The sequence below is a fragment of the Phocoena sinus genome, chromosome 11 (genome assembly GCF_008692025.1).
Source record: "Phocoena sinus isolate mPhoSin1 chromosome 11, mPhoSin1.pri, whole genome shotgun sequence".
NCBI classification, from domain to species: Eukaryota; Metazoa; Chordata; class Mammalia; order Artiodactyla; family Phocoenidae; genus Phocoena; species Phocoena sinus.
Window position 1 is genome coordinate 68,326,631 of NC_045773.1, and position 12,886 is coordinate 68,339,516.

The 12,886-nt window shown below is 37.5% G+C and overlaps 1 protein-coding gene across 1 annotated transcript in view; it reads left to right on the forward strand.

Moving 5' to 3' along the window:
* The window catches only part of DNAH8 (dynein axonemal heavy chain 8), a 323,349-nt gene that overhangs the window by 97,544 nt on the left and 212,919 nt on the right, over positions 1-12,886 (forward strand). The window contains exons 31-35 of the mRNA XM_032647945.1: positions 1,733-1,846; positions 4,737-4,799; positions 8,233-8,333; positions 11,528-11,665; positions 11,829-12,069. Of these exons, the coding sequence (XP_032503836.1) occupies positions 1,733-1,846; positions 4,737-4,799; positions 8,233-8,333; positions 11,528-11,665; positions 11,829-12,069 (657 nt within the window). The remainder of the gene's footprint in view (positions 1-1,732; positions 1,847-4,736; positions 4,800-8,232; positions 8,334-11,527; positions 11,666-11,828; positions 12,070-12,886) is intronic.

Here is a 12,886-nt window from a genome sequence, read left to right on the forward strand (position 1 = left end):
TTCTCTATTTTTTTTATTCTCTTTATCATTTATTTGTGCTCTTTTTAAATTATTTTCTTCCTTTTGCTTGCTTTGGGTTTAGTTTGTTTTTCTTTGTCTAGTTTGTTAAGGTGGATGGTTAGGTTACTGATTTGAGGTCTTTTTCTTTTAATGTTGGCGTTTATAGCTATAAATCTCTCTAAGCATTTTTGAAGTTGGTAAATATTTAGCCATTAAAGGTGAACCCGAAGGGGCTTCCCTGGTGGCGCAGTGGTTGAGAGTCCGCCTGCCGGTGCAGGGGACACGGGTTCGTGCCCCGGTCCGGGAAGATCCCACATGCCGCAGAGTGGCTGTGCCAGTGAGCCATGGCCGCTGAGCCTGCGCGTCCGGAGCCTGTGCTCCGCAACGGGAGAGGCCACAACAGTGAGAGGCCCGCCTACCGCAAAAAAAAAAAAAAAAGTGAACCCCAAGGGAGGGTCCAGATTCTTTAATTATACTAAAAATTTTTATTGAATATTAATTAATTAATGTTGGCTTAAAATTTCCTGTTTATGGAAAGATTTGTCACTGAGATTGAAGCAAGGCACAGTAGCAAGGACACAGAGCTGAATTTGGGGTCATGACTTATGATTCTGGCTCTGCCACCAGCCAGTTGGGTGATCTTATGCAAGTTAATAACCTTTGTTTCTCAGTTTCTTCATGTGGCCCTTTAGGAATATTTTAGAAGCTTTTAAAAATGCAGTTATGAGGCTTGAGATGATGTACATAAAATACTTTTTCAGTGCTTATTTCTATTTAAGTTCACTATTGACTAATCACTTAATTTGAAAAGTGCTTGCTGGTTAGTCTAGACAGTGAGTCTTAGCAAGGAAATGGGGAGCCCTCTGTTGAGATTTAGTGAAGCCCAGTTTTCTATTATTGTTCAATTTAACAGATTCACTTGGGTTTTTCTGCCATTTCTCTGTAAGTGTTAAACCTACTGACCCAGTCTTTACTACAGTCACCATTATTAAGCTTAAAGCAGTATATGTGCCAACCCAGAAAGATGCTATTGTTGAGAGCAGTTAAGAGCAAGAGCCCTGGAACCACACTGCCAGGCTTTGAATCTTGACCTTGTCTCATACTGGTGCTAGGACGTTGAGGAAGTTAGTCTCTGTGGGCCTCGGTTTTCTCACTTGTAAAATGGGTATAATATTAGTATTTACCACGCAGGATGGTTGTGAGCATTAAATGAGTTAACATATGTAAAGAGCCTGGCAGAGAGAAAACATGAGTTAAGTGCTAACTATTAGGAATGCAGGTTTAAGCAGAAGCTTTGAAGACCATTGTGGAAGACATATTTGCTATTTTTTTAAACCAAGAGTAATATCATTTTCTTAGAGGGAACTGCTCCCTACTAGAAATTGTTAATCCCAGGCTGTGGCCTGGTCCCAGAGACAGCATGTGACTCAGACTGGGCGCACAGAAGTAACTGTTTCCTTGGCCGGAACTGGGTCAGCCAGAAAATGTTTTCCTAACTGCAGTTAGATAGCTTTGCCTCTTGGGTCATGAACTAGAATGATCTGAGTCTCTTGATGGTGCATTTGGATTGTTTATTTCTGTGTTTTTCTTTTTTTTTTAACAAATAACATTGCAGAGACATCCTTGTTCATACAGTACATCTTTGAGATAACAAACTTGCTGGAGTAAAATTGTAGTTTTCATTTAAATACATTACTTTCACTCTCACATTGAATATTCTTTTTTATTCCAGGTTTCTGTACAAGATGAACTAGTTCATGTGCAGCTAAAGTTTAAAAGTAGTCTACTAGAATCCATAGAAGTTTTTCGTGAGGATGTAATGAATTTTGCAGAAGCATATGAGACGGTAATTTAAGTGTTGCATGCTGTGTGTTAAGATGTTTGGTGGTATGTTTATATGAGGTGAAAGTAATGAACCCTGAGAAATACACTGTGATTTGTACATTGTATGTAAGAGGCTATCTTTGCATATTTGCAGCTATTAAAAAGGGGGGATAGCTCGTCCTTTAAGCATGTTTCATGTAGAAAGAGAGAAGATTTAACTGCTAAAAGGAGCAACAACTTTGGAAATTGTGGAAGGAACAAAGTCTGCTTTTGTCCTTTCTCAAGACCAGAATACTCATAATTAAAATGTAACACAGTTGTTGGAAGGCTGTAAGAAACTATAAATGCCCTAATGCCAGGGTTATGCAACTGATTTTTTTCCCACTAACTCTTAGAGAACCAAAAGGGTCACTGAACATAAAAAATAAATGTCATCCGTGGTCAGTCCCACAGACTGTTCAATCTGGTATAATGACTGATTAATGGTCGACCTCTTTGAAGTTAAACTCAGAAGTTGGATATAGTCCCCTAAAATATTCTACTTTCTTTTAGTGGTCACAGTCGATCTGAAATCATAAGATAATTTAAGCCCTTGGCGCTACTTTTTTTTTTTTTTTTTTTTTTTCGGTACGCGGGCCTCTCACTGTTGTGGCCTCTCCCGCTGCGGAGCACAGGCTCCGGACGCACAGGCTCAGCGGCCATGGCTCACGGGTCCAGCCGCTCCGCGGCATGTGGGATCCTCCCGGACCGGGGCACGAACCCGTGTCCCCTGCATCGGCAGGCGGACTCTCAACCACTGCGCCACCAGGGAAGCCCGGCGCTACTTTTATAACATTTTTTTAAACATCTTTATTGGAGTATAATTGCTTTACAATGGTGTGTTAGTTTCTGCTTTATAACAAAGTGAATCAGTTATACATATACATATGTTCCCATATCTCTTCCCTCTTGCATCTCCCTCCCTCCCACCCTCCCTATCCCACCCCTCTAGGTGGTCACAAACCAGCGAGCTGATCTCCCTGTGCTATGCGGCTGCTTCCCACTAGCTATCTATTTTACATTTGGTAGTGTATATATGTCCATGCCACTCGCTCACTTTGTCATAGCTTACCATTCCCCTCCCCGTATCCTCAAGTCCATTTGCTAGTAGGTCTGTGTCTTTATTCCCGTCTTACCCCTAGGTTCTTCAAGACCTTTTTTTTTTTTCTTAGATTCCATATATATGTGTTAGCATACGGTATTTGTTTTCTCTTTCTGACTTATTTCACTCTATATGACAGACTGTAGGTCCATCCACCTCACTACAAATAACTTAATTTCGTTTCTTTTTATGGCTGAGTAATATTCCATTGTATATATGTGCCACATCTTCTTTATCCATTCATCCGATGATGGACACTTAGGTTGCTTCCATGTCCTGGCTATTGTAAATAGAGCTGCAATGAACATTTTGGTACATGACCCTTTTTGAATTATGGTTTTCTCAGGGTATATGCCCAGTAGTGGGATTTCTGGGTCGTATGGTAATTCTATTTTTAGTTCTGTAAGGAACCCCCATACTGTTCTCCATAGTGGCTGTATCAATCTACATTCCCACCAACAGTGCAAGAATGTTCCCTTTTCTCCACATCCTCTTCAGCATTTATTGTTTGTAGATTTTTTGATGATGGCCATTCTGACTGGTGTGAGATGATATCTCATTGTAGTTTTGATTTGCATTTCTCTAATGATTAATGATGTTGAGCATCCTTTCATGTGTTTGTTGGCAATCTGTATATCTTCTTTGGAGAAATGTCTATTTAGGTCTTCTGCCCATTTTTGGATTGGGTTGTTTGTTTTTTTGTTATTGAGCTGCATGAGCTGCTTGTAAATTTTGGAGATTAATCCTTTGTCAGTTGCTTCATTAGCAAATATTTTCTCCCATTCTGAGGGTTGTCTTTTGGTCTTGTTTATGGTTTCCTTTGCTGTGCAAAAGCTTTTAAGTTTCATTAGTTCCCATTTGTTTATTTTTGTTTTTATTTCCATTTCTCTAGGAGGTGGGTCAAAAAGGATCTTGCCGTGATTGATGTCATAGAGTGTTCTGCCTATGTTTTCCTCTAAGAGTTTGATAGTGTCTGGCCTTACATTAGGTCTTTAATCCATTTTGAGTTTATTTTTGTGTATGGTGTTAGGGAGTGTTCTAATTTCATACTTTTATATAACACTTCTTTTTAATGTGTACTAAACATCTCTTTTGGTTTGATTAGTCAACATTTTATTGCTCTATTATTCTATTACACTGGCAGTCTTGCATATTATTTAGGATATCCATAATATTCATGATTGTACAGACCATTTGGGATCTTTTTTGCAACTGTTTTCTCGCTCATGGCCACCAGAGACCGCCTTCTGCTTCTTCCAAGTATTCAGCCTTATGTGTGTCTCTGTTTCCATATTGGGCTGGACTATTCTTGAAAGAAGGTTGTTCTCAGAGCCCTATCTCAGTTATTCTAATGCATAGCCACAGCATCATCATTTATAATCATAAATGAAATGAAACAGAGCTCTTGTGTTGCGAACTTCATATAGGATGTAATTTAATCACATTTTTTATTAGCTGTGTCAAGGTCCTTTAAAAAATGAATGGAAGTTACAGTGATGAAAATATACTAAAATTGAGTGTTATCATAGTCTGTGAATATAATAAAAACAGTTGAATTGTACATTTTAAATGAGTTGATTGTATAATATGTGAATTATATCTCAATAAAACTGTTGCAAAAAATAAATGAAAACTTCATGTACAGGACAAAATTAGATCATATAAATTAAAAATCATGGTTTTTGTTTAAAAGGAAATAATAGATAAACCTAATAAATAGATAAATACATGTGATTAGGGATTAAAATGCAGATTATATTATTCATTACAGGAAGGACCCATGGTTCCAAATATACCACCCCAAGAAGCTAGCAACAGGTTACAGATATTTCAGGTAAAACTACATTTTTTTGGTTACATTTACATCCCCTGCATTTATACTTAGGTGGCTTCCACAGTCATCCCACCAGGAAATATAGAGCTGTTGTCCAAAAACCAGTGTTTTCTTTACTAGGAATACCCAAGTTTTGCAGCAAATCTAGCCATATGAAGGCTTTCTGTAATTTATGCTTTAGTTTTGCCACATACTGGGTAGGTATTTCTAAATATTCCTTTACCTATGTTGGAGGTTACTTCATATCTCTTGATGATTGGGTTTTTCACCCCAAACCAAATAAATGGAGTAGTCAGTAATCTTGTTTTTGTTGCTTTATATGGAGGTTCCATGGATGGTTCAGGTTGGTTCCATGCACACTTTTGCCAGAAAGGTTCAATCAGTTTGGATGGAACCTCTTAAACTGCAGGTTCTCCTGAGATTGGTAGGGGTAGTTCAGGCTTTTTCCATCATAACCAACTGGAATTTTTCATATGACATCTAATTTTCAAGCATCTCCCTTGATTTGCGTGTTTTAAAATAGGAAAGCCATACCCTGATAAGAAAAGTGTTTCTTCAGGATCATTGGAGCAGGCAGGAAGTGCAGCTGGTCCCTAGTGGAATAAACTTATGCAAAGTAGACAAGATCATCTGTCCTGAGCCCAATGTCTCTGCTGCCTGATTGCAGGAGGGTAGGTCTGGCCCAGTAGATTTCTGTAAGATAACCCTTGTGCCGCCGGCAAGGGTTTTCGTGGGATGCAGCAGGCACAAGCCTTTCACCTAAATATGTTCTCCTCAGATAAAAAGGCTAGTCCCATGTTATTTTTGGGGTTCTCCAGAACTGTGGCCATCACTCTTGGACTAAAACCAGCTCCTCCCATCACTCCTGCCAGCTCTTTATGCTGTACCCTGGAGGAAACTCTGATCCTTTACTACCTGAAGTCCTCAGATTTGGAGCCAGGGTCCCAGGGAGAGGCCTTCCTCTCTGGAGGAGCCAGGACTAAGGCTGATGTGGTGGCTGCCTGCTGAGCCAAGAGGAACCTCTCAGCAATAAAAGCAATAGATAGTAATGTTGGATGGTGATAAGTGCCAAGGGAAGAAAAAGGCAGGGAAGGGGCATAAAGTGCTAGGCCGTGTGTATGTAAAGTGGAGGTGAAATTTAAAATAGGGTCTCCAGGGAAGGCCTCCTTGAGAGGTGACATTTGAGTAGAGACCTGGGGAAGTGAGAGAATGAGCCAGGCAGTTTATCTGGAGGAGCAGCTTTCCAGGCAGGGGAAGAGCAGTACAAAAGCCCTGAGTAAGAGCATGTAAGAAAAGCAACAGGAGATTAGCACGACTGGAACAGAATGAGCAAGGAGATGGTTGTGGCAATAAGTCCAGAGAGCTAAGGAGAGGACAGACTGTTAGAAGCCTTTCCAGCCCCCGAGGGGCACTGGCTTTGACTCTGAGTGAGATGAGTGACATGATCTTATGATTTCATGGGCCAGCCTGTCTACTGCGTTGAGAATAGATTATTAGGAGTCAAGGCTAAAAGCGGGGAGACTGATTAAGAGGCTATTGCAATATTCCAGGGGAGGGGTGATAGTAACTTGGACCAGAGTGGTGACGTTGGCGTTGATGAAAAGTGGTTGGAGCCTGGGTATATTATGAAGATAGACGCCTCCCTTCCTTGTCTTTCCCTTGGGAGTTATCAATGTATCAGTCAACAACTGGGACTTTAATGAGCCACCCTTTTACTAGGGGTGTGTTCACTTCATTGAAAAGGCAATGTAGGGCCCATCTTTTGCCTCCTTGTACCTTCTTTCTGCCTGTGCCTGGGCTTGTAAGCTGAGCAGCCTGTTTGCTGAGCAACTGGCTGGATATATGGCTGGGGGTCAGATTTGCAGACCTAACGCTTCTCAAAAGCAGGTGTTCTCCCTCCCCCCTCCAAAGCAGGTACCCAAGATCTAGATCTGGGGAAGAAGCAGGAGCCTCATCTCAGGTCCCAGTGGTGTTTTCTGATGCAACTTTACTCTGATTTGGGGAGTTACTGGGTACTTGGCTGCTGACAAAGCTGGCATTTTGTTTCCTGTTTGGCTGGTGCTTTTTACGTTATTTCGGACCTGAGTGGAAAAAGGGGTGAGGGATTGGCATTCATCAGGAGTCTTCATGACATTAACAAGATTTTAGGGACTTCCCTGGTGGCACAGTGGTTAGGCATCTGCCTGCCAGTGCGGGGGACATGGGTTCAAGTCCTGGTCCGGGAAGATCCCACATGCCACGGAGCAACTAAGCCCGTGCGCCACGACTGCTGAGCCCGCGTGCCACAACTACTGAAGTCCATGCGACTAGAACCTATGCTCCGCAACAAGAGAAACCACCGCAATGAGAAGCCTGCACACCGCAACGAAGAGTAGCCCCCGCTCACTGCAACTAGAGAAAGCCCGCACGCAGCAACGAAGACACAATGCAGCCAAAAATAAATAAATTAATTAAAAAAACCCCACAAAGAAAACCCCAAGATTTTAAATGTCGTCCTTTAAGTGTATGCTAACTTTGAAGTTTTCGTTTCTCCTTTCCTAATGTCCACATAGTCCCATGGACTTTTCGTTCAGTACATTTATTGAGTAACCACCATACTGACCACCAAGGAATATAAAAGGGCAAAATGGCTCTTCCTCTCTAGGAATGAAGAATTCGTTGGAGTTCCTCCTGCATCTTCACACCTTCCTGATTTGGCTCCTGTAATATGTGCTACTGTATCTGTCAGATCTGTATCATTATCTGAGCACTGTGAGGTCTGATGACAGACAGTTTCCAGGACTGGAAATTTAGGATCCTTACTGATACGTTATACCATTTATGTAGATCACACATATCTTGTCACAAGTGAATAATTTCTGTTTGCTTTTGTGCTTTTAACACTGTGAATACTTAGCATTCTAAGTATAGGAGATTCAAATTCCAGTTCAAAAGACCTGAACATTAACTTTGCTGATTTAAATTGAGTTATTTCAAATGGTGTTAAAATGGAATTCTTTATTTTATAGACTTGCTTGTAGAGAAAGCAAGGTTGAATGGATTATACCAATGCTTCACTCATTTGAACCGTGTAGGAGAGATGACCAGGCTAAAATAATAGAAAAGTCTGAATTATAGAATTTTAAAAATGCAGTTTCATTACTTTCAGATGTATTTATGGGAACTTGAAAATGTAAGTCTGGGGACCACTTAATTTATTAAGGAAATAATTTTACATAAAATGATTACTTTCAGAATGCTTGAAAGTTAATTTCCTAAACACTTAACTTTTCCTCTGATAGCTTTGTATCAGCATAAATTTGCTTCACAAATCCTTGTTTCATAGATAATATTCAATAAACTTCAATGTAGCTTTTATTCCGATTATAAGGAATTCTACTTTAATGGGCTCTGAATTTATTACATCTTACTATAATTTAAAAACCTTTTATAGGCCAATTTTGATGATCTGTGGAGGAAATTCGTTACATATTCATCTGGTGAACAACTTTTTGGGTTGCCTGTGACTGACTATGAGGTTTTACACAAAATTAGGTAAGTTTAGAAATTGAACATGTTTATTATAAATAATTAACTGTCCGTTAGAAGAATCATGTCATCATTAAATCCTTCATCATGCAGAGAAGAGTCTGGCTTGGAAAACTCCTAAATAATTCCCTCATTCCTGGCTATTCCTGACTCACTGGATGCACAGTCCCCATATACAAAATAAATGTTCTAGGGGAGTAGAAAATACATTGCAAAAATTCTGGGCGTTAATGGCCTATATTTAGCCTGTGCTTTATTTTTTTTCTTTTCGTGATTTTGAATAGTGTCAATAATTGTACAGAAGCACTGCAACTTTGGATAACTTTTGTTTACTTAGAGGAATAGCCGTGCTCGGCTCTTGCTTCCTTCTTACTGCATTTATGCTAAGTGCTTTTCCCTATCGGGTAGGCATAGAATTCATTGAGATTGAAGGCCAAGGAACTTAATTGATTTTAAAGAGTAACAGTTGCTTTTAAACAGTGGATCTAGAATTTAACCAAGTATATTTTGGTAGAATGTTAAGTATAACTTTCTTCAAAGGCAAAATTAAAACAATGGTATTAGCTTATTAGGATCTTGGCTTTAGAACTTTATGTTGACTTGTTTCAAAATCCCAGCATGAAAATGTCATGGCACAAAGTACCTAAAATTGTCTGAAGAGAAATGAATTCCTCAGCCATTTAGGGAAGACGGTTTGTATTTATTTTTCCTAAAAATAGGCATTTGCTAAGCTTAACCCAATTACTAATTGTGTTAGAATTGCGATGTCTGGTCCTTTCCCCTGACATTCAATCAGAATCTCTGGATGGGGTCCTAGCAATTCTGCATTTTTATAAACTCTCTAGTTAATTCTTTTGCACACCCAGTCTGAGAATCAGTGTTTTATTTTGACCTGCGGTATTCTAGGAAAACTAATCATTCTCATTTACCTTCTGGACCAATGGACCCTTTTAATTTTTTATGTTTTTAAGTAATTATGAACACTTTTCAGAAGTAAGGATAAAGGAATGGTGAAAAGCAGTTTTATTAGAAAATTTAATGAGAATTTAAGCAGAGAAAAGCCAAACTTTTACTCCATAATGTCCTGGTTTAAAGACGTATGTACACGAAATGGAGACCAACTTTTGAGTGCAGCTCATCAGCTGTCATGTATGAACCTGGAGCATATCCATCCTGCAAACAGTGATTCCAGGTTTCAAATCCATCTTCAATAACTTCTAGCTTCTCATTACTTATGTTTTTTCTTGCACTTGCATTGTTAAAACTCAAAAACTGTTGAAAACTCAGTCATAATTTTGTTCACCATCTTTTTTGCACTATAAATACAAAAATCTTTACTTTGAATGATCAGTTAACTTTTTCATTTCTGCATCATCTATTTCCTTTGAATACATATCTCCTTTCAACATTTTTCTTCTTGTGGAATATATCAAATAAAATTTATGTAAACATATAAATAATGAAAGAACACTGTCACTTATCTTTTTCACAAAATGGGATGCTCTAGGTTCTTGTTGCAAAATACTGCGTGATACAGCCCTTGCCCCTATGGAAATATATCTTTCACTCATACATTATTGAATTTAAAAAAATCCATCCAGGTTATCATGTAAAGACACAAAAGTCTGAGATTTCACTTACACAATCAGTTTCACTATCAAAATTAGAGTCTAGAGCATTGCTTTCTGTCTCTTTTCTGTTTAATACTTGGGAAGCACCTTCCTTTGTCAGTTTTATTCTTTTGCTGTTTTAGGTAGAAAATGAAAAGAACTGAATTCTTAACTGTATTAGGTGAAAGTTAAATAAACAAAAATCAAAAGACTACAAAAATGGTGTCTCTAGAGTTCTTTTTTATACTTTCTTGAAAGATGATGCAATGTTTTAGCAACACAATAAGAAATTTGAAGGACGATGCAGTAGTGATGATTTTTTCACTGTTGCACCATCTCTTTATAAGAGATTTCATCATTCATTTTTCTTATTGTTTTAGTCATTTTTAGTTTAATTGGGAATAATCAGTGATTAATAATGAAATAATTTCTAGGATGATGAATTAGAAAAATGAAACAAGAACTGAAAAAAAATAGCTAAGATTCCAGAATGTATCTTAGATTTATAAAAAGGTCCTGTGCATCTTGGTAATTGCAAGAGTAAAAAATTAATAAACAGAAACCTCAATTAAATAGAGTCAGGAGACAAGAAGGGGGAGCTTTCATGCTCTGCAACATTAGCAGAGCCCAACAAGAGGAAAGACTCCTCTTCTTTCCTGGCAACAACTCAGCCAATGAAAACCCATGGACTCTGTTTAGCCCTCCAACTTCCTATTCTCCTTCCCTTGCCATTTGGGGACTTGCACATGGCTCACCATGGTTGCAGACCCAGAATTGCAATTTTCTACTGATCCTGAGTAACACATTTTTTCTGGAGAAACAACTGGCAGTCTATTTGTTTTAGGTCAACACAAGATAGAATGAGTTTTACTCCATCAAAAATATAAGCAAATTTATCTTTGGTTGCTGATTATCTATAATAAATAATAAACGTAACTCTCAATCCTTACAAAAAATTAGAGCTACTCAAGAAATAAAATAAAAAAACTAAAATTGGATTCAGTGGACCCTCATGGTATACTAAGGGTTGAGGAATTCCTGGGAGAATCCACAAACTCTGTTGAGTGGTCAATTTTTGGTGTTTTACACACGAAGAAATTTTCCTTTACTTGGACCCAGAATCCCTCCTTTTATTCTTGTTTTGGATATAACTCCATCTGAGCACATGAGGGAAAGCTTTTGATAGGAGAGTGATGTTTAAAGTCAGACTTAAAAGGCAGACATAATCATAAAAATCTAGCTTGTGTTTGAAAGAAAAAAGTCAAATAAAACCTTAGCCTTATCTTTGATCGCGTCAACAAATTTTGGTCAGATTGTTTGCAATGATTGGTATTGTTGTAATAATCAAACCATTTGTTAATGTCATGTCATAGTATAATTTGGAATATTTGAAAGCTATAAACTTTAATTGATGGAGCTTTTAATAAAGTCTTTGTTTGGAAACCAACAGGAGTGTATGCGTGTTGGTGTACATAAGATATGATACACATAATATGTGAAATAATTTGATTAGATGAATTCTTCCTATCCAATAATGGAATTTATTTTTTAAATATATGTTATGTAATGACTTAATTATTTGGTTTCCAGAAAGGAACTCAACTTGCTGCAGAAGCTGTATGGACTATATGATACTGTAATGGGCAATATTAGTGGTTATTATGAAATACTTTGGGGAGATGTAGACATTGAAAAAATTAATGCAGAACTGCAGGAGTTTCAAAGCAGGTGAGTTTCAATTGAATTAAACTTAACTGTTTATAGTGCCTATCTTAGGATCCCATAGGTATTTCACAAATGAATTTATCCTCTGATATATTGCTGTATATTCATAACACCTTCTTCAAAGAAATGTGTAGATGAAATAATTTTTTCTTTTTTTTTCTGAAAGATGTCATAAACTGCCAAAAGGACTTAAAGATTGGCAAGCTTTTTTGGATCTGAAAAAAAGAATTGATGATTTCAGTGAGTCATGTCCTCTACTAGAAATGATGACCAATAAGGCAATGAAACAGAGACACTGGGATCGAATCTCTGAGTTAACTGGAACCCCATTTGATGTGGAATTGGATTCTTTTTGTCTTAGAAATATTATGGAAGCACCACTCCTTAAAAATAAGGATGACATTGAGGTACATAAGATTATAAGGTCTTACAAATGATCTATTAAAGAATCTTTCCTTTTTCTTTTCTGAAAACTGTACAAATAAACATGTTATTCGAGGGTGTATTGATTGCCCTATATAATGCACTCTCAAAACTTGAAATGATCCTGAACATTCCTTGATTTTGCAAAATAATGCTGTAACTCAAGGAAATAATATGATTATTTGGAATATTTTAGTTTTGGAGCTCCTCAGTCTATCCTCCTTGTCCCTTAACTAAACCGCCATTTAAAAAATTCTGTTTCTTTCTGTATTGTGTTCTTGGTGAATTTCTCAGAACATTTTTCAAACTTCTAATTCTATGCTTTTTTACTATTAGTCTATTAAATATTTTAAATTATTATATCTTTCCTTTCTAAGATTTTTAATTGGTTCTTTTCCTTTTTCTATGCTTAGTGTTTGCATCAAATCCTTTCTTTTAAATGAGGTATAATCTATACCATATTAGTTTCAGGTGTACAACGTAATGACTCAATATATGAATACATTGTGAAATGATCACTAAAATATGTCTAATTAACATCCATCACCACATATAGTTACAATTTTTTCCCTATGATGAGAAATTTTAGGGTCTACTCTCGTAGCAGCTTTTAAATACAATACAGTATTATTAACTATAGTCACTATGCTATACATTACATCCCAAGAACTTATTCATTTTATAACTGGATGTTTGTACTCCTTAGTCACCTTCACCCATTTTACCCACTCTGTTTGGAAATGACCAATCTGTTCTATATATCTATGTTTCTGGTGTTCTGTTTTTGTTTAGATTCTGCAT